This window comes from Suhomyces tanzawaensis (genome assembly GCF_001661415.1).
Source record: "Suhomyces tanzawaensis NRRL Y-17324 unplaced genomic scaffold CANTAscaffold_7, whole genome shotgun sequence".
NCBI classification, from domain to species: Eukaryota; Fungi; Ascomycota; class Pichiomycetes; order Serinales; family Debaryomycetaceae; genus Suhomyces; species Suhomyces tanzawaensis.
Genome location: NW_017963642.1, coordinates 650,171 through 676,306, shown reverse-complemented (window position 1 = coordinate 676,306; position 26,136 = coordinate 650,171). Strand labels below are relative to the sequence as shown.

General features: G+C 42.6%; 11 protein-coding genes and 2 non-coding genes across 13 annotated transcripts; 10 read left to right on the top strand and 3 right to left on the bottom strand.

Annotated features, from left to right (window-relative positions):
- Positions 1-264: 264 nt before the first annotated feature.
- Positions 265-2,904, bottom strand: MEF2 (Mef2p). The gene has a single exon (XM_020208060.1). The coding sequence runs from the start codon at positions 2,870-2,872 to the stop codon at positions 380-382; it is 2,493 nt and encodes an 830-aa protein (XP_020062605.1). The 5' UTR covers positions 2,873-2,904; the 3' UTR covers positions 265-379.
- Positions 2,905-3,806: 902 nt separating this feature from the next.
- Positions 3,807-3,878, top strand: CANTADRAFT_t227. The gene has a single exon. It is a non-coding gene; the product is annotated as a tRNA-Pro (tRNA).
- A 13-nt stretch (positions 3,879-3,891) lies between these two features.
- Positions 3,892-3,963, top strand: CANTADRAFT_t228. Its single transcript has one exon. It is a non-coding gene; the product is annotated as a tRNA-Pro (tRNA).
- Positions 3,964-4,396: 433 nt separating this feature from the next.
- On the top strand, positions 4,397-6,286 carry CANTADRAFT_27283 (uncharacterized protein). The gene has a single exon (XM_020208059.1). The coding sequence runs from the start codon at positions 4,451-4,453 to the stop codon at positions 5,912-5,914; it is 1,464 nt and encodes a 487-aa protein (XP_020062604.1). The 5' UTR covers positions 4,397-4,450; the 3' UTR covers positions 5,915-6,286.
- A 190-nt stretch (positions 6,287-6,476) lies between these two features.
- Positions 6,477-9,176, top strand: CANTADRAFT_27282 (uncharacterized protein). The gene has a single exon (XM_020208058.1). The coding sequence runs from the start codon at positions 6,485-6,487 to the stop codon at positions 9,038-9,040; it is 2,556 nt and encodes an 851-aa protein (XP_020062603.1). The 5' UTR covers positions 6,477-6,484; the 3' UTR covers positions 9,041-9,176.
- Positions 9,177-9,226: 50 nt separating this feature from the next.
- On the bottom strand, positions 9,227-10,246 carry SUI2 (translation initiation factor eIF2 subunit alpha). Its single transcript, XM_020208057.1, has one exon. It carries the CDS (start codon positions 10,203-10,205, stop codon positions 9,303-9,305), a length of 903 nt encoding a protein of 300 aa, XP_020062602.1. The 5' UTR covers positions 10,206-10,246; the 3' UTR covers positions 9,227-9,302.
- A 581-nt stretch (positions 10,247-10,827) lies between these two features.
- Positions 10,828-11,954, top strand: CSK1 (mitogen-activated protein kinase; the record flags this gene model as incomplete). Its single annotated transcript, XM_020211880.1, has 2 exons — positions 10,828-11,076; positions 11,121-11,954. The coding sequence occupies 2 exons, from the start codon at positions 10,828-10,830 to the stop codon at positions 11,952-11,954; spliced, it is 1,083 nt and encodes a 360-aa protein (XP_020062601.1).
- A 398-nt stretch (positions 11,955-12,352) lies between these two features.
- CANTADRAFT_91924 (uncharacterized protein) lies at positions 12,353-12,748 on the top strand (the record flags this gene model as incomplete). Its single annotated transcript, XM_020211879.1, has 1 exon — positions 12,353-12,748. One exon carries the CDS (start codon positions 12,353-12,355, stop codon positions 12,746-12,748), a length of 396 nt encoding a protein of 131 aa, XP_020062600.1.
- Positions 12,749-12,869: 121 nt separating this feature from the next.
- Positions 12,870-13,829, top strand: CANTADRAFT_7939 (uncharacterized protein; the record flags this gene model as incomplete). Its single annotated transcript, XM_020211214.1, has 1 exon — positions 12,870-13,829. One exon carries the CDS (start codon positions 12,870-12,872, stop codon positions 13,827-13,829), a length of 960 nt encoding a protein of 319 aa, XP_020062599.1.
- A 965-nt stretch (positions 13,830-14,794) lies between these two features.
- Positions 14,795-16,912, top strand: CANTADRAFT_55402 (uncharacterized protein; the record flags this gene model as incomplete). Its single annotated transcript, XM_020210443.1, has 1 exon — positions 14,795-16,912. One exon carries the CDS (start codon positions 14,795-14,797, stop codon positions 16,910-16,912), a length of 2,118 nt encoding a protein of 705 aa, XP_020062598.1.
- CANTADRAFT_312288 (ATP-dependent 3'-5' DNA helicase) lies at positions 16,705-20,840 on the bottom strand. The gene has a single exon (XM_020208386.1). It carries the CDS (start codon positions 20,564-20,566, stop codon positions 16,991-16,993), a length of 3,576 nt encoding a protein of 1,191 aa, XP_020062597.1. The 5' UTR covers positions 20,567-20,840; the 3' UTR covers positions 16,705-16,990.
- Positions 20,840-22,958, top strand: CANTADRAFT_312164 (17-beta-hydroxysteroid dehydrogenase-like protein). The gene has a single exon (XM_020208385.1). It carries the CDS (start codon positions 21,114-21,116, stop codon positions 22,614-22,616), a length of 1,503 nt encoding a protein of 500 aa, XP_020062596.1. The 5' UTR covers positions 20,840-21,113; the 3' UTR covers positions 22,617-22,958.
- A 402-nt stretch (positions 22,959-23,360) lies between these two features.
- On the top strand, positions 23,361-25,937 carry DOA4 (ubiquitin-specific protease; the record flags this gene model as incomplete). The annotated part of the gene is made up of 3 exons (XM_020211878.1): positions 23,361-23,690; positions 23,844-24,297; positions 24,388-25,937. 3 exons carry the CDS (start codon positions 23,361-23,363, stop codon positions 25,935-25,937), a joined length of 2,334 nt encoding a protein of 777 aa, XP_020062595.1.
- Positions 25,938-26,136: the final 199 nt, after the last annotated feature.

The window sequence follows — 26,136 nt, the reverse complement described above, 5'->3', positions numbered from 1 at the left end:
AGACTAAGGATTGTCGTGCCTATTGTTTAATGGACCAAAGTCATGTTTCAATGTTATTTTCTTCTCTTAGACGTATTTCGATTTTATTCAAAATTTAAAAGAATTGTAACAATTTTGAAGAAATTACCGAATTTCTAATCTTGGTCAAGCATGTATAGAATTCTTGAACATACTTCGCTACTTGCTTGGCTTTAAAAGTAAGCGTCTCAACCTTCAATGAGTTGCTATTTAAATTTTATATGTTTTCTTATGAAAAATTGGTAACCAGAATTCAAATTAATTAATAGTTGTTATGTACATTTTGTTCTTTATTTACAATTTTGCAGGCTATATTTGCTCTTTATGCATATATGTCCATATAATCAAGAGAAGCCACTACTTAGTTGACGATGTTCATCTCAGTCGAAATGGCATCCAACCTAGAGCTGATCGCTCTTCTCATACCAATATATGTCATATCAAAGGTTCCACGTCCCTGGGTGATTGACCTCAACCTAGACAAGTAGCCAATCATTTCTCTCAATGGTGTCTCAGCCACGATAATCTTCTTGTTTCTCAAGTCAAGCGAGGAGTTTCTAGATTTGAGTGTGTAGTCTGGTGGTAGAAACACTCTTTCTGACTCGTCATTGGCCCATGCCAACGCATCGAGGTTCTGGGTTGTTTCATCTTCAATCGAGGTGATGATTGCCTGACACCTATGTGTCAAATCATGGGATACTTCGCCCAAAGTGTCCGAGCTGACATACACCTTGGTTTCCATGTATGGCTCTAGAATTCCAAAAGATGACTTGTTCTCCTCAATGTATTCCAAAACGCCCCTTCTACCAACTCCCAACAACGCAGAGGAGTTTTGTCCTGGTTCCTCCACTGGATAGTCCCAAGAAGTGATCCGAACAACGGTAGAGTGTAATGATAATCCAAAAGTAGGTCCTCCTATCTGTAATCCTGTCAAAAGACCCTGAATTAAAGTTTCTTGGAGATCTTGTAAAGATTGCTCACACTTCCACCGTCTTTCTTTGATGGAATCTGTCATGTGTTTCGGAGTAGCTGCAGGTTCCAAAATCACTATATTGTTCTCTTGTTCAAAAACTATAGCACCATCCTCTTCGGCGTAGAGAGATTCTGAGGCCATTCCTTCGAAGGAATCCATAGTCAATTCAATAGATATATTACCCTCTTCAGTTTTCAAAGGCTTCGATGCTTTTGTAGGAGACTCCTTGTAAGAGACGACCACATCTCTTAACCTCACCTTTGCTTTCATGTCATTCACTAATCTTTCCTTGATGATATCTAAATGCAATTCACCCATTCCACTAAGGATTGTCTGACCCAAGTCTTCATCTACCGACACCTTCAATGAAGGATCTTCTCTAATTAATCCCTTGATACATTCATTCATGTATTTCTCATCACCAGCAGTGAGTGGTTCGATACCAGAATTGAACAATGGTGGTGGGATTTCAATAGGAAGCAATTTCAAATTGGATTCGAGTTCGGTAAAACTCTTGCTCACTGGACCATGAGAGACTAGTGTATCACCGGTGATAATATCATCTTCATGACCTGTTATCACTCCGATGTTTCCGGCACCAATATATTTGACTTCCTCGGGTTCGTCTCCGTGCATCAATAACAATTTCTTGACCAACAACTTTTTACCAGTTCTTGTATTAGTTACAGTAGTGTTGGAATTTAATTTACCACTGTACACTCTGAAGAAGGTCATAACACCCTTAGTAGCATGAGTCATGACCTTGAAGGCCAAAGCAACCGTCAAGTTCGGTTTATCATTAATGATTAATCCACGCGTAACGTCCATAGTAGCAGGCACGTCCATAACTTGAGTAATACTCTTCTTGGCCTTTTGGTGCTTGACTTTCAAGAGCTTGGAGCTGGTGGAATGGATTTCCGGCTTGGTAATCTGCAAAGGCGATGGTAAATAGTTGACCACAGCATCCATCAAAGGTTGAACACCAATGTTCTTGAATGAAGAGCCGCAATACATAGGAGTCAAATAGTTCGAGATTGTCGCCTTCCTGATAGCTTCGTTGAGAATTGGAATTGGAATTCTCATGTAGTCTTCGTCGTGCTCTAAGAAAGAATCAATGATGGATTCATCAACTTCACCCAAGGTTTCAATCATGGACTCACGAGAACTCCGGACCATTTCTTCGATTTCCGGCAAGGTTTCGATATCAATGACCGAGATATCTTTGCCTGTTGGATCTTCCGTATCCCACTTTAATAACTTCTTGTGGATGATGTCAACCACCCCTTTGAACACGGGGTCATTGTCAGTAGACATCTCAAAATGAGGTATAGTACAGAGCACCACTCTGGTCTGGAGCTTCTGGATGATCTCCTTGACGGTTCTACTGAACCCTGCACCGGGTCTGTCCATCTTGTTGACGTATGCGATCTTGGGAATATTCAATGATTGTGCTTGTTTCCATACCTTTTCTGTCTGGGCTTCAACTCCTGCAACACCGTCCAAGATGGTCACAGCACCATCAAGGACTCTCAATGATCTGGTGACCTCGAATGTAAAGTCTGCGTGCCCCGGAGTATCTATAATGTTGATCTTGTGGCTGTTCCATGGAATAGTGATGGCTGCCAGCTGGATCGTGATACCACGTTGCCTCTCAGAGGCAAGGTAGTCTGTCACAGTATCACCCTCATCGACATTGCCAATTCTGTTAGTTTTCCCACTGTAGAATAGCATTCTCTCGGTGGTGGTAGTCTTGCCCGCATCAATGTGGGCTATGATCCCGATATTTCTGGTCTTGCTGATCCCCACATCATTGAGCTTGGAGAGTAGTGGAGGAACGGTATGGAAGGACCGTGTCCCTTGGAAGATTCTTTTGGCAAACATGCCAGGTATTACTAGAAGTAGACGTCCTGGATGAAGTTTGATATCTGTGCGGAGAGATTTGATAGATGCACAGATTTGGAAGAGGCGATGGATGAAAATGACGACAAAAAACAAAACGACAGAACGGCTTGAGTATTAAACCGGGAAGGGGGCGGACATCATGTGGAAGTATAGCTATGGTAATATCATGAAACCAAGAATTGTCCCCAATGATTTGTGAGACAAACAAAGTTTGCTTGGAGTAATAATTGTTGGACTTCTGTAATGTCACACTTCAAAATACGGATAGCCGTACTATTCTTTAGGCATTCAAGCAATTATTGAGAGATTATGAGGCTACAACTTGTTAGACCTGGAAATGCTAGGATTTGTTTTGCAACTATAATCTTTACTCTAATATGCTCATTTTCTTTTTGCCCAATTTATCCCGAAGTACTACTGGATATTGTAGTTCTCTCGAAAACACACGAAGAACTAACTAGCGTGACAGGTATGGTAGCGCCGTTGCGCAACATGAACCACAACGAGAATGGTATCTTTGAGAAAGAGACAGCTCAGGTCAAGTACGATCCAATAGAGTAAGAGGTAGCACTAAGGTTTCCGACACCAGATTAATCAAAAGCAATTAGTGCGAAGATAAGTGCCATTCAAAAGGTTAACAAAAAATTGCTTAAATTACTAGAGGATTCAGGATATGGCACCTACACCTTACTAAAAGGTAGATTAACTTGTAAATTATCTCAATTGTGGTGGTTTCTATTTTTACGTTTTGAAAAGTGGTACTTTTTGCACAGAAGACAATATTTATGCGATGGAGGATAAGATCTATACAAGGTTTACCAAAAGAAATTGGATGATGTGTGAATTAAGAGCACAAAAAATCACCTAAACAGCAAGACACGGAACATTATTTCTGTCATAGCATCAATCTTACGGGCATGTGGTCTAGTGGTATGATTCTCGCTTAGGGTGCGGGAGGTCCTGGGTTCAATTCCCAGCTTGCCCCTATGGTTCCGCTTGGGCATGTGGTCTAGTGGTATGATTCTCGCTTAGGGTGCGGGAGGTCCTGGGTTCAATTCCCAGCTTGCCCCAAAAAATGGAACCATAATTTTTTTGCAGTTTTTGAACGGACTGCTAGTTAGAGGCCCCAGCCTAGGTCCTCCCGCCCGTAACAGGACAATTACTAATGCGATCTGCCATATATGTGGCCCGCCGAATTCTCCACAGCAGCCGGGGTCTGCCACAACAACTGACCCATGCACAAACCACCACTGAAGATAGCCCTAATTGGCCTGGCCCATCGCAGGGTCTTCGGTGCCAAGGCTGACTCACCATAACGGTGATACCGGCTCGTACCGTGTTTTGGCAGAACGGATCTGCAATATGCACTAGATTTTCCCCACTGCGGCTGCCACATTGGGGGTTTCCGCGGAGACCTGCCGGACCGGAGTCGAGCCGATGCGTTAGACTGACGTACGGCATGGCAGTCATAAAATTTATCACTAATGGTACATGCATAAATATATCTATACACAATTGGCATCGTCCGACAGGTAGAGGCATCCGAAACCATCCACCATGAGCACGCAATCTTCCCCTCGAAAGTCGGCGGAAGCGTCGTACTCTTCGCCAGGCGAGCCCTCCAGAAGCGATGAGCAGACACTCGAGCCTAATCCCGATACTCCAGACGACTCGGAGATCCACCTTGAAAAGGAGGTCCTCCCGGAATCAGACCCCAACATAGACGGCGGCTACGCCTGGGTGATATGCTTCTGTTGCTTCTTGTTGAATTTTAGCACCTGGGGCATGAACTCGGGGTTTGCCATCTACTTTGCATACTATCTCAACAACGATACCTTTGACGGGGCCACCAAGATCGACTACAGCTACATCGGAGGTATCGCGTTCGGTGTGGGGTTGTCGTTGTCGCCCGTAATCAACTACATCTATGGACATTTGGGCACCCGGTGGACCATCATCATCGGCAACTGTGCTCAGTTCACCGGGCTTATGTTGGCCTCCTTTTCGGTCAAGTTGTGGCAGTTGTACTTGACGCAGGGGTTGTTGCAGAGTGTGGGGTTGGGGTTGATCACCGTGCCCAATCTCACCATCTTGCCACTGTACTTCAAGAAGAGACGGTTGTTTGCCAGCAGTTTGGCGTCCGCAGGTTCGGGTGTGGGAGGTATCTGCTTCAACTTGGGAATGCAGCGGGTGGTCGAGTCCAAGTCGGTATTCTGGGCGTTGCGGGTGCAAAGTATCATTGGCTTTGGCATGATCTGGATCGCTGTGTCGCTCATCAAAACTCCTCGCACTGGCTCGGTCATCAAATATACCTCTTTTGATATGCCTGTGTTCAGAAATCCTGGATTCTGGTTGTTGGCGTTTTACGTCATCACCTGTATGTTCGGATACGTTATCGTGTTGTATACGTTGGCCTCGTTTACGTCCTCGCTCGGATATTCCGAGTACCAAGGCTCCATTTCGTCCGCCATGGTCCAGCTAGGTTCCACGATAGGAAGACCCACTTTTGGCTCCTTGGCTGACAGATACGGGGCTCTTACCATGGCTACGCTGGCATATTTTCTCTGTGCCGTTTTCTGTCTTGCCATGTGGATCCCTGCTCGGAACTACGCCACTGTCATTGTGTTTGCCTTGGTGGAAGGGTCCATGATGGGATCTATCTACGGCCTGATTTCACCCATCGTTGCTGAGACTTTTGGGATCTCCAAGATGAACGTCAGTTTCTCTATGCTTTGGGTGCTTTTGGGTGCTGCTGGTCTCTTCTCACCAGTCATCGGGGTCAAATTGACAACTGGACAAGGAGGTGAAGTCGATCCAACCCAGTACAGATATTGTTCGGTGTTTGCTGGAGTTTCGTTCTTCTTCTGCTCATTAAGTCTTTTCTTGCTCAGAGGATATATTACTGCAAGAAACTTGCTTTACGATAACGGTGAGTTGGATGCCGTAGACTATACCGACTTGAAGGTGCCATTGGGAATGAGCATCAGAAGCTGTCTTAAGAATAGCAAGCGTAAGGTATAATTAGTGCTTCCTACAACTTCAAGAAATTTGGAGTATTTAATAACCTTCTATCCATCTAAGAGATTTGGGGTGTTTGAGGGCTTCCATACATGCCTCCTCCAGAAATTTGGGGTATGGCCTTCCATAATATCCTCCTCAACCTACACTAAATCCACCAAGTTGACTTACCTCACCATAACGGGTGATTTACTCATATGATTTCGTTGGTACTTGCATCGGAAAGTACATCGAAATCAATGTGGTTTGCATATGTTATTGAAAATCCTGCCACCTCTTTGCATTATGATAGATATATAAAATTAATATTAACGCCTGGCAGTAATTAGGCGTAGATTTGCCTTGTCCCTGAGAAATATTAGGCAAAAATTCGGAATCGATGACAAATATCTTATCTGTGTAATCCAAACTAGATTCGAGCCAAGATCGAGATCTCGACCACTACTCACAGTTATAGTGTTTAAACGGATGAAGCCCGAAGCTCTGGTGTAGATACGATCACGTGATCAGCCATATCAGCGCAAAAATTCCATCAGTAAACATTACTGCAAACCCATCTGATGTCAGTGTAACATGTCAGAACTGCCAAAAGGTGTTCAAAGCACGGAGATACCGATCCAGGTAGCACAAGAAAACTCCCCAATTACTCAAAACAAGACAGAAAATGGCACTGGCCCAATTTCTCTGGGAGATGAGATAAAAGAAGAGAAGACCGATGCAGCCCACATCACTATACCCGATGATGTCAACAGTCTTCCCGGAGGAGAGCAGTTTGAAAATCATGCAGAGGCAGGTTTGCCAGCTTTTCAATCACCGAGTCAAGTCATAAATATGAATCAAAGTATGAGCAGTACAGTACCCACACCCAGCGCAACAAACCTTGAAACTACGAATGCAGAAGGATCAGAGGAGCCAGAGAGGAAAAGAATGAAGCTTGAAAGGGATCAGCTGGTGCAAAACGACAGTGACGAAAAGGAAGCCAAAGACCCTGGTGTGAAGGATGAGGTCAATCAAGTCATCTCCCAATCAATTTCACAACCACAATTGTCTATGAGTAGCATATCGCCCATTCAGAGAGAACTTGAGTCAGACTTGGAGAAAAACCAAGAAAAATACAGTAATGGCGTTGACACATCCATACATGATGTTTTGCCTGAACCTTTTCAAAGTACAACCACTCTCGAGTCTAACTTGCCACAGATCAATGATTCAGCAGACGACCTTCAAAAACTTGAAACAGGGAACCAACCTATAGATGCTCCACATCCATCCAATTTAAATTCTTCTCTCGTATCGAGATCATCAATTCCCTTGAATTCGACAACTTTGCCCATTAGCGACGCTCCCGGCGCAGCTTCTGTACTTCCAATTATCAATAACAATTCCAATCTCATAAATTCCTCAGCAATTGCTACTAATTCCCAGAAGTCTGTCCTGAATATCCCTGTGTACTCTAGATCGCCCTCATCCCCAAGAAAAAGATTGGTACTTCTTTACGACAAACCACGATACTATCACATGATAATGCAGTTAAGTGAACTTAGGAGTAATCCTCACGAAATAGTCACAATCGTTGAGCTCTTTGAAATTGATAAGCTAGTCTCTTCGACTCAGAAGTATGATTATCTTAATATTTGTATTGAATACAATGATGAATTTGAGAATAATTTGAAGAGATACATTGAATTCATCGAGAAAAACCATACCATTTTTCAAACCGATTTTGATGAGATAAGTTACCATATACATTTTGCCCCGGAGAAAAAATGGAAATCTGATTATACCGAATCCGAAAAGTATCAATATCATCAATTCATAAATATCCTTGATAAGTATGTTTGTGATAAAATAGTACACTGCTCTATCATTAACAAATATGATATGGATACAGTGTACATCACAGAGCGGAATGAATTGACGAAGCTTGGACAAGAGATACAACAAGATATTGAAAAATGGAAGAATTTAAGGATTCTTGATTATGGTGAAAGTAGTATACGATTTTTGCCTGGAGTGAAATTTCCAGATACATTGGAAACACTCAATATCGGAGGGGGATATGCTTTGGAGACATTGACTGGATTCAAAATGCCCAATAAACTAAGGACTTTATTAGCATCTCAGGGTGCTATTCAAAGTATTGATACAATATCCTTTTCTCTAAGTCTTGAAAGGCTTGAACTAGCTGATAATAAGATCTATTTCTTGAATCAAGTTGAGTTTCCTCATACGTTACTACATTTGGACTTGTCACAAAACAGAATAGAAAGTCTTAGAGGTGTCAATTTCCCCAGACAACTAGTCTCATTGAACCTTGGATTCAATCCAATTGAATCAATCAAAGGGGTTAAATTTCCAGATAACTTGAAATATTTGGATATCTCCAATATTCCCAATGAATCAATGACCGGTGTAAAATTTCCCGACCTGTTAATTGTGTTAAACCTTCAAGCTTCAATGACTAATACTAGAGGACTCAAATTACCGCCTACCTTAAACAAAGTAATTCTTTGTGATAATGGCGTGAACAGTATCAACCCTTTGAAATTACCAAATTCTATCGAGGTTCTTTACCTTAACAATAATAACATCAAAACCCTTAATAAGGTTCAGTTCCCCTCTTCCTTGAAAGAATTATACCTAGGTGATAATTTAATTACAACTTTGAAAAATGTCCAGTTTCCTCCCACCTTGGAAGTGTTAGATATCGAAATGGACCCTGATTATGATGAACATGAAAAGCATATAACAACCCTCAAAGATGTCTATTTTCCGCCAAATCTTAAGGTGTTGAAATTAGGGTACCATAGCATTAAGTCTATTGAGTCTTTCGAATTTCCTTTCTCGCTCGTAACTTTAAGCTTGGCATACAACGAGTTGAAGACAGTTCGAAATGTGAGATTGGGAAACAATTTGAAAACTTTGGATTTAAGTGGAAACCCTGAGTTAACTAACATTGACCAACTTATAATCCCCGAATCTGTGTCTGAGTTGAGAATTCCTCCAGAATTGATCCCATTTTTGCCAAGTTACATTATAGAGAGAGCAAACAAGAAGCAGTTGATATTGAAAAAATCACAGAAGGGTCCCATTTATAATTCTCATAACGACGAATTCTACCGTGGGTAATGGGGTTAAGGGTAATATCACTTCCACCACTGAGTTTATAAACGGAATGCAATAACTAGAATCACTAAGCCTTGTAGAAGTCTGAGTTCTTCAGTATATATCTTTCTTGACTATTCATTACAGTGTAGATTATTAATGACTTTCGAAATCAAATATGGATTAATAAATAGCCATTTTTGTTTGTGTTTGCCCACGCTCGTTGCTATGCTACATTTCTGCTAGCTGCACTAGCTAATTATCTATGAACATGCATTATATACGATTAATCTTCCTCTTCCTCGTCTGAAGATTCCTTATCCTCAGCTTCCTTTCTTTCCAATAATGCTTGTAATTCAGCATCTTCACTGGCAGTGACAGCCTTTGGAGCCAAAGTGACCTTGCAAGCACCTCCCTTAGCAGTGATGGTTTCAGTGATCTTTTCGATGGCTTGCTCTAATAAAGCAATACCTTGGGCTTTATCTAATGCTTGTGTGGAGATAACATACAATGGGGCAGCCACCAACTTGGCCTTGACTTGCATTTGTTCTGTGGAGAGTTCTTCTGCAGCTTTTAAAGCTTCCTTGATGGCATCGATACCTTCGTAACTGAAGCAAGAGACTTCGACATCGGCTCTTATCTTTTGGGCTTGTGGGGTCAATCTTCTGGAAATGTATAACTTCAATTCATCTAACACATCTTGAGATGGACATTCAATCTTGTCAAAAATGGAAGGGTCAGTGATCGATACTTTGAAGGCGTCATAGGCGTGACCGTAGACTCTGCTCAAAGGCCATCCAACGGTTTGATATAAGGTCTCCAAAGAGACGGAGAACTTTTCAGCACAATGTCTCAAAATGGAATGAACAGCCTTGGACTTGTTATATCTCTCATCACACTTGACAATATCTTCAGCGGAAACTCTTCTCTTTGATAAATCAATGTATCCCTTTTCTTTGTCAACTCTCAAGACAACGGCGACTTCGTTCTTTCCGACACGGATCAATTTCTGGATAGATCTGATACGTCTTCTGGATAATTCTGATAATAACACCATACCTTCGATATTGTCATATTCTAATAATTTGACGTAGGCACCCATTTCGGCGATTTCTTGGACATTAACCATGACCACCTCATCCACTTCGGGGTACTTGTTCTCGTAGAATCTGCAATTGGAGGAACTCATCTTGTATATTGGAATGTGAGTTGCGTTAATGAGGTTTAATGCTATGTGTGATGAACAGATGAATCATGAGTGTACATTGAAAATTTTTTTTCATTGAGATTATGTAATACATTACATAACGATAACCTCTGGGAGAGGACTATGGTTGGGGGTCACAGGGTGAATGTGTTTGTAGTTCGGTGCGTTAGGGCCAGATTGTCGATCTCTTTGGACAGTAGCATTTTGTTTTCTTTCTTGACATTTTCATTCTTCTTGAATCAAATATTCAAGGTTAGTTCAGATGTACCATGACAAGAGGAAAAAGAGATGCAACAGGAAACTTCCCGATGACAGCAATTCAGATTTTGATACAGTAGAGCAGTAGAGAAGTAGAAAACATTCCATGACAACTGCTAAGCAAACTGGGATTAATACTGTAGTCAAAATAATTCCAAGTGACGACACTCATGGCGATTCACTACCAGATGGCCCCCGAAGTCGAGGGTGCCTTCCCTGTGACAGAATTGAGTTTTTGTACTTTTCTTAGGTCTATTGTATTTGATTTGATGATTTTGTACTCGTGGTAAAACCTTCCAAAGATTTCGCAGTTGCAAAATAAAGCGGCAAAAGATCTCACTTGGTGATGTACCTAAAATACAGTAACACCATCTACGAGGAAAGGGGGGCTGCTTTCCGGGTCAATTCGAGATACAAGATCGTGTCATTATTGGGGAAAGGGTCGTACGGAACTGTTTGCTCGGCCATTGACACCAACAGCACCCCCCTCAAGGTAGCAATCAAGAAGATCAACAGTATATTCACCAGGGAAGTGCTTTTAAAGAGAGCGGTTAGAGAATTGAAGCTTATGAGGCACTTCAGAGGCCACGGAAATGTACGTGTATCCAGGATACCATGGCTAATAATACTGACCATAAGATTGCAAGCCTACTCGATGCGGACATTATCCACATGAAACCGTATGATGGGTTATACTGTATCCAGGAATTCGTCGATTGTGACTTGGCCCGGGTCATATACTCATCCATCCAGTTCTCGGAGTTTCACATCCAAAGTTTCGTCTACCAAATATTGTGTGGATTGAAGTACATCCATTCAGCAGACGTAATCCACCGAGATTTAAAGCCTGGCAACATTCTCGTAAACGCTCAAGGCACGCTTAAGATCTGTGACTTCGGGTTGGCGCGAGGGATCAGCACCAAGTATGTGATTACAAACTCGTCGCCAATTACAAATTACGTCGCTACCAGGTGGTACCGAGCACCGGAATTGATGTTATCAAAACACAAGTACGATAAATCAGTGGACGTGTGGGCTGTAGGATGCATAATGGCCGAGTTGTACGGGAGACGGCCCCTTTTCGCAGGTAAAGACCAGTTGCATCAACTCCACGAGATCATGAAGATTCTAGGGTCCCCTCCGGTTGACGTAATCTGTCGGTTAAAATGGAGGTGCACAATTCCACCCAGCCCGCAGTACATCTCGGTGAAATGGAAGCAACTCTACCCCTTTGCTTCGAATGATGCACTAAGCTTGATTTTTGCACTCTTGAAATGGGACCCCGCAGAGCGCTTGGATGTGAATGTGACTCTTCGGCATAACTTTTTCGAAGATGTCCGAGACCCGTATGGCGAGCCAGAATGTGACCGGATCTTTGACTTCAGTTTCGAAAACAATTGTCACACAATCCCCGAATTGACTACGTTGCTTGAACAAGAAGTACTGGAGTTCAAAAAGGATCGATTAGGCTAGGTGTTTCTTGCAACTGCTACTCTAGGTTCATTGTTCCAATCAAGTGGCCCGAATAGACCCATACAATCGAGTTCAAACCTTATATAATTCGCGTCTGCACATCGAAACGGGTAAAGTCTAACCCCCGTTGCCCGAAAACGTCACCCCCTTACACAATAATTGCCATAATTGCCCATTACTCAGGCCATGAATTTCATATGCATTTACGCGGTCATTGGTGCCACTACAATTCATTGAACTGTATGCACGTCCCACCGTTTTGCTACTATAACAGGTGTGTGGCACAAAGAGTGCCCCACTCGCGGTGATCCCGAGGCAAGTCGGGATTTTTGCACCACCAACTATATATAATAGCAGCTTCCTCCATCAGGGTACTAATTACAACTACACACTATACAATGCCTCACCCAGATCTCGAAGTCCACAAATTTGTTATTGAAGTTGAAGGCGGTGCCACTTCTGAAGTTCCTGTGCTCGGAGCTGACAAGATTGAATTCAAGATTCCAGAATCCTCCAAGTACACCGTCACCATCTTCTTCAAGGTTAAGAACAACAAGTTGACTGACCTTAAGTACAAGCAAGTGGTTAAGAAGGCTGGTATTCCTATCAAGACCAGAGAAAACGAGCTTGGTACCTATGAGCCATCCGATGAGCTCTTGTCGGTGACCTTCCCTCAAGATGAATCCCCAGGTGGGTACTTTATCAGAGGCACCTACCCAGCCCAATCCACCTACTACGCCAACGGTGAAGAATTGACCGTTGTCGACTGGACCTTAGAAATTACCAAGAAGTAAGCATATAGAAATACACCTATTTTGTGCCGATAACTGTAGTTTTGTGGGGGAGTAACACGTGATCTCAAGTCCCCTATCTACTTAAGCACAATGCCACCCAGCACACGGTTCCGTATTAGCCATGCTGAACGTGCGGTCAGCCTCCCATGCTGGCAGTTGGTACTCCGCGTATGGAAGCACCTTGGAGAGGCAGCTCAATGCATTCTTTGCTAAGGCCAAATCCATATCCCATTCACTAAGCGGAGAAAACACCCACCAATCAATCCCAGGGGCCAGGATATTGATCGGCCCCCATGCTGGATATCTGTACTCCGGAGAGAGATTGGCTGAAGCCTTCAACGTGTGGGACACCTCCAAGGTGAAGCGTGTATTCATGCTAGGACCTTCCCATCATGTCTACTTCAAAAGCAAAGCGTTGGTGTCCAGGTTTGATGCTTACGAGACTCCCCTTGGTAATATTCCCGTAGACACCGAGGTGGCAAAGGCTTTGGTTGCTGGGAAAGGCTTTAGGTACATGAGTGAGGAAGTAGACGAGGAAGAGCATTCGTTCGAAATGCATGCTCCGTTCATCTACTACGCCACTCAGCACTTGCCGCAAGGAGTCCCAAAGATTGTCCCGATCATGATCAGTGACATGGACGACAAACTCAGTAGTACTATTGTGGAGGCCCTTCTCCCATTTCTCGAGGACGAAGGTAACCATTTCATCATCAGTTCTGACTTTTGCCATTGGGGGGCTCGTTTTGGCTACACCCAGTACTTGGCTGCAAACACCCCACTTTCTGGATTGGCCACCTTAACTAGCTCCCGTCAGGTAACCACCCCAATCCACAAGTCCATAGAAGCCCTCGACAAGGCTGCCATGGAGATTGCTTCCAAGGGGGACTCCCAGCAATGGGATGAGTATATCATCACCACCGGTAACACCATCTGCGGTCATATGCCCATATCGGTGGTGCTCAAGCTATTGGAGCGCTTTGGAGGGCCGGGTTTTGAATGGATTGGTTATTCTCAAAGCAACTCTGTCAAGAGCATACACGAGACCAGTGTCTCCTATGCCTCGGGATATGTCAAGATATAGGAATATAGGGTATGGAAATAAATATGCATGCAAATCAGTCCCTCGATTCTACAGAATTGGCGGCAGGGCCTGCGGACAACCAGAGTAACAATTGGGTAAGACTGCAGCAAGACTCTTCCAACCACCAAACCTGGTTTATGTCTATGAACATGAGAACAAAGACTATCAAAAGATTGGAAGAAGATGGTATAGCGAGAACAAAGAAAAGAAAACTGCCAGAAGATAGCGAATGTAAGTTAACCAACAAGTTTATCAAAATAGGGTAATCAACGTGTGTTTAAGACCCTTGTTTCGATTGATCCTTGTATTTAGCTCCCGAGCTTACTGCAGCTATAGACTTCCCGTCTTGGCCAGGTATAGCGGGTATCTTCTAGTCTTCTTCAACTCAGTACTTTGACCTCTAGTGATACGTAACTTACCACACTGAATAATTTCCTCACAATTACTAAGTATCGGAGTAAACTACGTCATTTGTGACTTGTTACAGGACCCCTTCTGTTCTCCTGCTCACATAGACACTAATAATTAAAGCTAAGACTAGCACGAAAGAATAGAGGTTATTGGCAATGGTTAGGATATCGATGAGCATGCTTTCAAAACCTATGACCAGGAGAATCCAGACACCGAGTTGGATCAATAGTATGGCCACGAACAGATTATGTGCTATGCTTGGTATTCTGTAATTACGGGGTTGGACATTTGAGTTAAGGCCGTCTTCCATAGGTATTCCCATGTTTCTAGTTCCCTTATTCTTATGATTTCTGTTTGCTCTTATAGATTTAGTGATACATTTAGAAACGAATTATCCTAGGTCCCTGCTCCGTATCCCGGTCATGTGACCCAGTCTCGATCAGGTACACTTTTCAAACCCGGAAGGACTGGAAACGCGATCAGCATCCACGCTCCAATTACTCCACACAGCCTACTGTCATCATCAGATTCAAGAACATTTCAACTGAACAGCAATGAGTGACGGGAAGCTCTTTACGAAATCCAAATCTGTTGAGCTCAAAGCAGAACTCGATCAAGCGTTCAAGAAGCTGAAATCCCAAAATCGGATAAAGATCATCCTCAAAAAGGTTATAGCCAATATCGTTCTTCACAACAATGAATTAGTCAATTTGATGCCGGACATCATCAGTTTGATGAAGATTGATGATTTGGCAATCAGAAAAATGTGTTTCCAGTACCTTATTGCCTACTGTCCGTTGGCACCAAAACTGGCATTGGACGCGATTCCATTCTTGAACAGATTCAAGGACGACATCTCGCCCATAATGCGATCATTGGCCTTGAAGACAATGACCTCGATTCCCATCAAGGAGTTCATGGAACTATCGTTCAGCACTGTTAAATTTAAGCTTGAGGATGCGGATCCGTACGTTCGTAAGATTGCAGCATTTTCAGTATCCAAACTCTACCAATACGATGCAGAACGAACTGAGAAAGAAGGTTTTATTGACAGCTTAAACGAATTATTGTATGACAAAAACCAAATTGTGGTATCCAATGCATTGGCAGCATTGAGCTATATTACAGAACAATCAAAAACGTTGAGTTTGACTATCGATAAGGCTCACTCGTTGACACTCATTTCATACCTCAGCAATACTAATGAGTGGTGCCAAGTCTATTTGCTCAACTCGCTAATGTCGTATGTTCCAAGTACTACCAACGAGGCCTTGGATTTGATCGAAGCAACCATCCCATCTTTGCAACACGAGAACTCTTCAGTGGTATTAAATGCGATTAAAGTAATAATTTACTACAGCAACTATGTGAAGAATCCAGAACTTATTTTACCTTCTCTACCAAAACGTTTGGGGGCTTCCTTGGTGTCTTTACTCTCTAAACCTGCTGAAATTCAATTCTTGGTGCTCCGTAATGTTATCTTACTATTATTGGGAAGAAAGGAGCTCTTGAATGTCGATGTTGAAATGTTTTTCTGTCGTTATGATGACCCAATCTATGTGAAAGATACCAAACTAGAAATAATATATTTACTAGCCAATGAATCCAATAGTCATATCGTGTTGCGGGAATTGGAGGAATATGCTATTGAAATTGACGTCTCAATGTCTCGAAAGGCTATTAGAGCATTTGGAAACTTAGCAGTCAAATTACCAAAATCATCAAACGAATGCGTGGATTGCATTTGTGACTTGATATCAAATGGAATACCTTATATCATACAAGAATCGGTAATCGTCATCAAGAATATCTTGAGAAGGTATCCAAGAAAGTTCAATTTTGCAATCGACGTTTTGGTAAAACACTATAAATATATTGATGAACCTGACTCTAAAACTGCTATGATTTGGATTCTTGGACAATATTGTGAAGGGATTCCAGACGTTTATTCAATATTCGAGGAGTTTATTTCCACTTTTAAAGAAGACCCAATAGAGGTTCAATCTGCTACTTTGACGGCTGTGACCAAATACTACTTGAAAATGCCTCAGCAAGGTGAAGCATTAGTTTTGAAGGTATTGAAATGGGCTACGGAAGAAATTGATAATCCAGATATTAGAGACAGGGGATTCTTTTACTGGAGATTGTTATCCTCCGAAGAAGCCAATGGGCAAAATGGCGAGTTCCAAGAAAACACGAAACGCATAATTTTGAGTAATAACCCATCAATATCATCGGAAAATGATAACATCGATCCGAACATTTTGGAGGAACTTGAACTTAATATTGGTACTCTTGCATCTATTTATTTGAAACCAGTTCAACATGTTTTCAGATTGGCAAACAGAAAGTTCTTGCCACAGAGCCCTGCATTGCAACCAAGACCTAAACAATCCCCAATATCATCAGAATCGAGTCCTGCTCCTGACGAAGAAGATGATCCTGCTCCTCCTCCCCTGCGTCCATATCTTAATGGAAATCAAAGTGATAATTTTTTGCATGTTCGGAGAAACAATTCACAAAGATCAAGCAAGCTCAGTCTTCCCAGACAAGCGTCATTTGACTCAGGGTTCTCCAACGAGGAATTTCCGGCCAAAAAGGGAAGTTTTGCCCAAAGACTTTCACGGAAGGCTTCAATGATTACTAGTAGAAAAAATTCCACTAAGTATTAAATTGGATGAACGCATATAGAATTCAATAATGAAAAGAAAATGACCAAACAAAGACTCATGAAGCAAACAAAAAGATAACTAAATCTCAGTAATTTCAATCACTTCATGAAAATCCTCTTCCTTTACTTTAACCTCCGGACTGTGATTACCTAGAAAATCCAGCTCTGAATCTTGAATCTCTTCTTTCACTTCTTCGACCTTCATTAGTTTCTTTGTTGCTTTTCTTACTTCAAGAATCTGAAGATCGGGCGAGAATTTCACCACCAGTCCACCAGTTTGGATTGTTTCAACTTTCAAATCGGGCATATTTGCTTCTGGGCCATCTAAAACTTCGTCTTTAATCACCGACAAATCGTATCCTAGAAGTCCTGCTAAAATCAAAATACAAGCAGGTTTTGACATCACTTGCAGCATTTCTTTACAGAACAGCGCAGTTACACAACCAGGACATCCCCAATCGCACTCACAGCCCCTAACTCTCATGTATGTTGTGTGCAAAATATCATCTATGTGTTCGAATGTTTTCAATGAAATGCCAGAGCCTTTCTCGCCACCATTGGTATCATGAAAAATCAATCTGGCTGGTCTTTTCCTATTAGTTTGCCTTTGGGCAAATTCTTTCTCAGGAGCCTTGCATTCAGTCATAAGTTCGGACTCACCAATATTTGAACTGAATTTAGCGTTCGGATTTGTGGATGCGCCTCCGTTTATGAACAAAGGTAAGATATTCATGATGGCGTGTTGAGCAGCATGAATTCCTCCGGCTGGTGACAATGATTTTTCTTTTATTACGTCGAAGACAATATTTGGTATGTCAATCCAAAATCCTTTGGATTCTAACTTAATTGGCGGGTTGTTTACCTCAACGACTTCGAGGATTTCCGATCTTCGATTAACTTTAAAGAAGCCAAAGACTATAATTGTTGTAAGTATTTTTCCAAAATAAACAGGAATATCACTCGGTCTTTGTGAATCGGGAGGGCATAATTGCTTAACGTAATCAATTTCCACGGGATCAATATCAGTGAAATCCCTTTGACTAGTTGTCCAATCAACTTTTACTCTGGTGACCTTTGCGAATTTTTCATCGTAATTGAACTCCTTCACAAGGTAAGGCATACCTTGATGCAAGAATATACCCCCCTCGTATAGAGTAAAGCTAGTACGGGATGCTTCCACTTCTTCAATTACAACATTCCTGTTGTTGGTTATATCGACCACTGCGAACATGCTGTTTTCAATAGATCTAATTGTTACGTGCTCTGAGGGCCAAGGAAGATATTTTGGATTAGTGCGATAAAGATCTTTAGCATCCTTGTATAACAGTTTTCGGCAGAGCTTCACAAAGGTATTCGATTTTGAAGCTGATTCATCGGGTGCAAAATAATCCATGTCGTCCGTAGAAATTGGAAACTCGTAGGATGAACATTGTAAGTGTTGTTCCATAATCAACTCATTAGATCCCATACCCAAAAGTCCCTCAACGCACAAGTCCTCATACGTACTCTTGTCACACAACTCATCTATATTTTTAATGTAATGCTGGTCTATTGGGTTGGGACCACCCACAAAAAACGCCAAACTTCCTTGAGAATCTCTCGACCTACCAGCCCTACCAAATTGTTGATGTAGATTCAGCTTCAGCATTGGAAATCCGCAAGTTATCACAACGTCAAGATCAGATAGATCGATCCCCAATTCCAATGCGTTAGTTGCAATGATGGCTCTTAACTGACCTGAAAACATCTTTTGTTCAATCGTTCTTCTGTCTGACTTTGAATAGCCTCCTCTATAGGACATAACATCTGCTTCACTCAATTTATACAGCGGGTTATTCTGGATGAGGGTCTTGACTTCTTTAATTAGAAGTTCACATACAACTCGAATAGGGCAAAAGACTATCACTCTGATCGATGGAAATTTGTGCAAGATATGGAGTAAGAGTCTGGCAGTTTCCGGAATGATATTTTCTCTTGGGATAAATTTAGAAGACTTCGATTTAGAATTTTCATCATTGGTGTCTGTTTCGAAAAATGTTTCAATTGAGTGCTGACCTCGTTTATTCATTAGTGGTGGTGGATTCCAGACTATCAACTTTTTCTCCCCGCAAGGACTGCCATCTTTAGATACATGAACGACTATTTCATGCTTTCTTATTGCACAAATAGTTCTGAAATGTGAAATTGGATTCATGATTGTTGCAGAGCAGGAGATGAATCTAATTGAGTTGTTGAGATAAACCTTATTACATATTCTGTTTAGTCTTGCCATCACATATGACACGTGAACCCCAAATGTCCCTTTGTATACATGTAACTCATCCATTACCACATACTTCAAAGTCTTTAGGAATTGACCCCATCCCGAAGAGTTCGAAGAAGCGTAGCCATCGTGGTTTGGAAGAATGGACGCATGAATTGTATCAGGATTTGTGAATATAATATCTGCGAAAGACTTTGCCCAATGTCTATCTTTCGCTGGGGTGTCACCGTCATATGTTTCTACAATAATTCGTCTGGTCTCGGATGATGGCAAATAATTGATAAATTCTTGCAAATGTCTCTTCTGATCCTGTGCTAGGGCTTTTGTAGGGAAGACAAAAATTGCGGTTGTGGACCTTTCAGTAATCCCACTATGAATGTTCCATAAAATATCGTTTAAAATTGGTAGTTGATAAATTAAAGATTTACCTGAACTGGTGGAGGTGCTTATGATTACATGTTTTTTTTGCTGTGCCATTAGAACTTCAAGTGCTTCGGTTTGATGTGAATACAAACCATCATCTATGGAGATACCACGATAATTATACAATGCTTCTTTCAAGTCGGGATGAAATTCCCAGTCGCCGCTGGGTTTAAATTTTGTTAGTTTTGCTTCCTGTGCTGGAGTCAAAGTTCTAACACCCACGATCTGATTTTTGTAAAATGGCTTTTCTTTGATTCCCGTGATCATTGCTTCGAGGCTTGGTTTTTCAATTTCAAAACTCAGATTGGTTTCTGCGCTTTCTCTCAAGGAGTCCAATGGGTCACTCATATCTGGAGGTTGGGGAATTTTGTCAGCTACTACTTCTACCAAAGCCTGCCATGGTCTTCCCTGATTGATTTCATCCTCTGTGAAATTGTGGCAGTAGTCTGTCACAATTTTATTGAACTTCTTATTTCGGCTTTGGATCATCTGAAGCAATTGAGCATTTGTGAGTCCCTGCATTTTTAGGTCCTTACTTGAAAGGAAAAATCCTAGCCTATCATCACTTTCAACCTCATTCCGTTTTCTCTTTTTCGTGGCTGCCCCGATACCGTGCATCTTGGTGTCCTGGAAATCAAACACTAGCAATTGTCTGGAATCGTGTTGTTCGCCGCCGATATTCTCATAAACATCATTCTTAGTCTGCTGATAGCCCGTGGACCACTCGAACTTCACATTCTCTATGAAGGATAGCATGAGTTGATTTTCGTCGCAGTAGTCGAAGAAGATCTCTCCTGGGGGCATGAGGTGCTTGATAATGGCGAGATCCAGGGGAACGATTGCTGGGTTTAGCTTCTGGAGAAGCTCGATGGTGGAGATGGTAGAGCGTGAATGGGCGGCGAGAAACGTGAGATGGGTGTTGATCTGTGCGAAGATGCGGAGGAGACGGTCCATACTGGTTGGGGACATGTTGGAGTCTAGTCTGCCGAGCAAATGCCAGTACCGTGCCGTGTGTACCGTAAGGAGAGTATACTGGGGCAGATATGTGTGTGTGTGTATGCAACTGTCGTGGGTCTGTGAGAGAGCCCAGAACACTTGAAATAGCGCACCGCGTACCTATCTATGCCTGATCTGGTTACTTCTGGTCACGTGATAAGCAACTCGCGATGGTTGGTTCCTGTTTCAGATGCCCCCAGCCGCCAAACAGGAGCAACCCACAGCATTGCAGTAGGCTGAGTCGTGATCTGATTCACTCAATTGAGAGACTATCACTCCATGAACTCTGGTAGTCACCATAAGATGCATTGTAAGTGGCTGTGGGCGCAATGGCAGCACTAACCTCGCCAGTCCTTCTCCGAAGGGCCCCTGACTGAGGGAACTTGGATCATCGCTGCAAGGCACCGCCCGGGTAGGCCACGTGACCAGTCATTCTGGTTCAGGTAGCTAGCAACCATAGGGGTATAAGTATCGACTGATTCGTGCCATTGATTGCCTCTACCTTCAATTGACATAGACAATGTTCGACAAACTCAAGCTCAAAAGCAAGTCTTCAAACATCACCGCTTCAGAACCGGTGACCCCCGGTCAGGCCCCCTCCAAGAGACAAATCTACCAATCCAGAAGAAACTTCGGGGTAAATTTGGGTGCTTGCTTCGTGTTGGAGAAGTGGATCTACCACTCGATCTTTCCCGAAGGTGCTGGGTGTGAATTGGAAGCCGTGGCCAAGTGGACCAAGGACGAAGGTGCCGATGGCGCTAAAAAGCGGTTCGAGGACCACTGGAACAACTACATTACCGAAGACGACTGGAAGTGGTTGGAAGACCACGAGGTCACCTCCGTCAGAGTCCCATTGGGCTACTGGGAAATCGGTGGTGGAAAATTCACCAAGGGCACCAAATTCGAGCCATACAGTGAGGTGTATTCTAATGCCTGGGACATCTTTAAGAAGAAGTTCGTGGAAACCGCAGCCAACCACTCCATTTCCGTATTGGTAGACATTCATGGTTTACCTGGTGGTGCCAACGGTTCGGACCATAGTGGTGAACAGTCTGGAGGAGATGCAAAGTTTTGGAACGATGAAGAGAGCCAATTGCTTGTGCTTGATCTCTTGGGTTTCGTTGCTTCTGACTTGAAGAGTTACGACAATATTGCTGGTATTCAAATTGTCAACGAGTCTGAATTTGCCGACGATCCAAAGAAACAGACCAGATACTATGGAGCTGCCATCAACCTGATTAGAGAACAAGATAAAGAAATTCCAATTGTGATCTCAGATGGCTGGTGGCCTGACCAATGGGCCAAATGGGTGCAAAGCAAACAAGGCCTGGGAACCATTGGTGTGGTCGTTGATCATCATTGTTACAGATGTTTCTCTGATGATGACAAGAAGAAGGCTCCTGATCAGATTATTGGTGATTTGGAGAAGGACCTTTTAACCAATATTACTGATGATAGTAAGGGAGTTGACTACATGGTTGGAGAGTACTCGTGTGTCTTTGATGGTGCCTCGTGGGAGGTCAACAACTCTGACAACCACAGGGACCAATATGTGGTTGATTACGGAAACCGTCAAGGGCAATTGTTTGCCAAGAGAGCCAGATTTGGATCTTACTTCTGGACATTTAAGTTCGAGTCTGGTAATGGAGGTGAATGGGACTTCAGAACCATGGTCGACAAGGGAGCCATTCGTCCTGAGGGCTCCTTGAAGGGCAAGAACGTTCCTGATAAATCTGTGTTTGAGGAGAAGCTCAACAACGCTTTTGGCGGTCATACCGATTATTGGTCTAAGACTGATCCCAAGGGAAAATATGAACATGAAAGATTTAAGGAAGGGTTCACTGTTGCTTGGGCCGATGCTTCTGAGTTTTTGAAGTTCAACGGAAGTCTGATCGGTAGAGTAGAAACACTCAAGATTGCCAGGCTTCAAGAGCATATTGCTGCCAAGGGCCTGCTGAAGTACTTGTGGGAGTGGGAACAAGGTTATGACGCCGGATTGAAGGAGTTTGAATCTAGTTTGTGATTTAGTTCATTGTGTATCATAAATTTAAGAGAACCTGAGAGACCACGGCTTAATGTAGAACCAGGGCTGGGCAGGATATTGGATAAGAATAGATTCTGTGAGCAGAGTATTAGGATTCAAAACTAGCGACCTACCTGATCAGGGTTGTGCACAGGGATTTTGCAACCATTAATAGCTGGGTTGCTTGGTTACTCCGAATATTCACATGCCATTCATACAATTCTTTATCAGTGTACACGAGTGTCTGATGAGCTCTCTTGGGTTTATGTGACCGAATACTTCACTGGTAGCGAAGTATCAGATTTGCTCACTAGTACGGTGATGAGACCGCCAATACTCCGCCATTGGATCCCAGCAGGGACTAAAGTACCCATTTGGCTATTTGATGACTGTGCAAGCTCCCTTGAGATCGTATTATGTCTGGCTCTGTCTGTACCGGTTTCCACAACTGGCTGTATCAGTCTAGTGTTGGACTTCGCAACCACCAAGCTTCAGGTAATTCCGTCTAGCCACGATGCGCCTACCGATACCAGCAATGAACATCCGTACTTCAATACACAACCAGCAGACAATACATCAAGGAAGAAATCTTTTGCTGTTCCCTTCTACCATGCCTCTGACTGTTGACTCTCCCCGTCCAGAAGAGCACTAAAGTGTAGCACTAAATCAAACCTCGCAGGTCTTATGTGCAACCCCACGCTCACACTTATCGCACCGATCCCCAGTTTGCCTCCATCATCAACCATGACCATATCACAAGTGGACACGCTCGTGCCCCCCCTCTACCAGGCGCTCATCGATCCGTCGCCCTCGCTAGCCAAGGTCCTCAACTACCAGGTCAGTCTCCTTGAGATCTTCACCCACGAGGTCAAGAAGTTGGACAGAATCAATGTATGTGATCACGAATTAGCCTATGTTGCCTACACCTTGACAGCCCGGTTGAACAAGTATGCACAAGCGTTGGCGTCAGATAAGACCAGGGCCTTCTGCGACAGCATCCGTGACACCTTGGACCGCAAGAAGCAGGCATATGATCAGGTCCGAGCCATGCTTGAGGGCACAACCACCACCCAGGTGCCTCCAACTGAAGATCCTTTGCTATCGAGGTTCAACAAACTCAAGTCTCCCAGCCAGGCGCTGCCAATCATGCTGAATGTACGCTTGGTGCTGCCTGGTGGCGCACACCCTGAAGGCGTTACCCCAAAAGAGCTTAGTCCATTGCTCCAGCTGCAGAAGGTACTTCTCATTGACTACAGGGCCACGAAGGACTTCAACCACAACCACATCAACTACTCCGAAATCATAAATATAGAGCCTTCGATTGTCCAGTCACTCTTCTCGCTGGGCGCATCCTCGGTCACTGACCAAGACCTCGAATCAAAGCTTAAGCTCCACTTGCCAGAAGACAAGTTCCAAAAGTTCCAAAATCGATACAAGTACGACATGGTGGTATTCTACAACTTCCGTTACGGTCCTTCTACCCCAGGTATGAATCGTTTTCAGGCATTAATTCAAGCATTGATTGATGAGGACACCACCTATGTTCCTTCCAAGAACCCTTTTAACACATTGACCGAACTACTCATGTTCAACAACAAATACATCAGTTCGAGATTGAGAAACCACCCATGCTTTCTTATTGGTGGTGTTTACGCATGGCACCAGACCTTTGGAGACAAAGGTTTGACAAAAACAGTCGCGAATCTGATCTTAACAAGACCTCTGGCAAGCTTGTCTAGAGGTAGCTCTGTATCTTCAACCTCAAGAAAAGATCACATTACTCGCCCTAATGGTAGCTCGCCATATTTGAAGAATTTTGGAGAGTACTTATCCACAGCAAACACAACCTCAGAAACTCCAATTTCAAATACATTCACTCAGGCCTCGTCTAGACCAGTATCGGCAAACACTCACATTGGTGCAACTGCATACGAACCTGATTCTCCACCTGTTCAGCAAGCTCCAAGAAGACCCTCCAGAACCCCTTCTTTATCTTCAACTACATCAAGCATCACGAAAGCTGTGTCAAAAAACAGTTCAAATGGCTCTTCAACTTCGTCAAATGGTACGACAAACTTAAGCAGTTCCAAATCGGCGAGTCCTGTCAAGTTTTTAGAACAATACACCACAGGACTTGTTAATCTTGGAAACTCATGCTATATGAATTGTATTATTCAATGTTTGGGAGCAACTCCTCAATTAACGAAGTTTTTCTTTCCCACAGTATCAGCAGCGATGCTGTCAAATCAAGCAATTCAGTCATATCGGCAACATATAAATGTGAATAACAAGCTTGGCTCGAAGGGAATTCTTACGACCAATTTCGTTACATTGTTGGTGAATATGTTTAACAATAATGGAAAATCATTCTCACCCAATAACTTCAAAAAAGTAATGGGTTCTTTGTCACCAGGAGGTCAGTTTGCATCTTTTGATCAGCAGGATTGTAATGAATTTCTCAACTTCCTTCTCGATGGACTTCATGAGGATTTGAATCAAATAGTCATCCAAAATCCAGAGGAGAAGAAAGCAATTCTTGAACTAACTCCAGAGCAAGAAAAGACCCGTGAATTATTACCAATTAGATTAGCATCAACAATTGAATGGGAAAGATACTTGAAGTTGAATTTTTCCATTATTGTTGATTACTTCCAAGGCCAATACTTGTCACAGTTAAGGTGCTTAGAATGTGAGTTGACTTCAACGAGCTACAATGCATTCTCCAGTCTCTCTTTACCCATTCCTGAAAAGTTAGGATCTTTACATTCACAGGTACTGTTAGATGATTGTTTGAAAGAATTCACAACGACTGAATTATTGGATGATAATAATAAGTGGCATTGTCCAAGGTGTAAGAAATTTACCAAGCTGACCAAAAAAATCTCTATCACAAGATTACCCCAGGTTTTGATTGTGCATTTCAAGCGTTTCAAAATTACTCCACAAGGGTATTTCAACAAGTTGGACAAGTTCGTGGTGTATCCAGTTCAAGAAACTTTGGATCTTACTAAGTATTGGCCTGGAGTTGGTACGATTCTCAATAAGAATAGTGATGTTATGAGTGTTGAAAAGGAAGAGCAGATATTATCATCATTGCCGGTGAGAAATCAGGTACCTCCATTCAGATACAAGTTGTATGGAGTAGCCAATCATTTTGGTAATTTGACCACAGGTCATTATACTTCATATGTGTACAAAGAAAACGATAACAAAAAAACAAGAGGGTGGTGCTACTTTGATGACTCAAAAGTCACCTACAATTGTTCTCCTAGCCAAGTTTTGAACAAGAATGCCTATTGTTTATTTTATCAACGAGTGTGAGTTGAATTGGCCTTCATGCCTTTTCAGTAATTTCAGTAGAGCTCAGTAGCTCAGTAAAAATATAGACTAACGAAATCTAACGATAAATATATGTCAAATCTAGATAAAACATGGGAATTCAGTTTCCAATACTTGTAAAGCTAAGTCATAGAATGGTAAACCTTTCAACTTTTACTAAATTGAAATGATGCTAATCAAA

Bases quoted from the DNA above. Each gene is read 5' to 3' on its own strand.
- MEF2 (XM_020208060.1), bottom strand. From the start codon at position 2,872: ATGTTTGCCAAAAGAATCTTCCAAGGGACACGGTCCTTCCATACCGTT.
- SUI2 (XM_020208057.1), bottom strand. From the start codon at position 10,205: ATGAGTTCCTCCAATTGCAGATTCTACGAGAACAAGTACCCCGAAGTG.
- CANTADRAFT_27283 (XM_020208059.1), top strand. From the start codon at position 4,451: ATGAGCACGCAATCTTCCCCTCGAAAGTCGGCGGAAGCGTCGTACTCT.
- CANTADRAFT_312288 (XM_020208386.1), bottom strand. From the start codon at position 20,566: ATGTCCCCAACCAGTATGGACCGTCTCCTCCGCATCTTCGCACAGATC.
- CANTADRAFT_312164 (XM_020208385.1), top strand. From the start codon at position 21,114: ATGTTCGACAAACTCAAGCTCAAAAGCAAGTCTTCAAACATCACCGCT.
- CANTADRAFT_27282 (XM_020208058.1), top strand. From the start codon at position 6,485: ATGTCAGAACTGCCAAAAGGTGTTCAAAGCACGGAGATACCGATCCAG.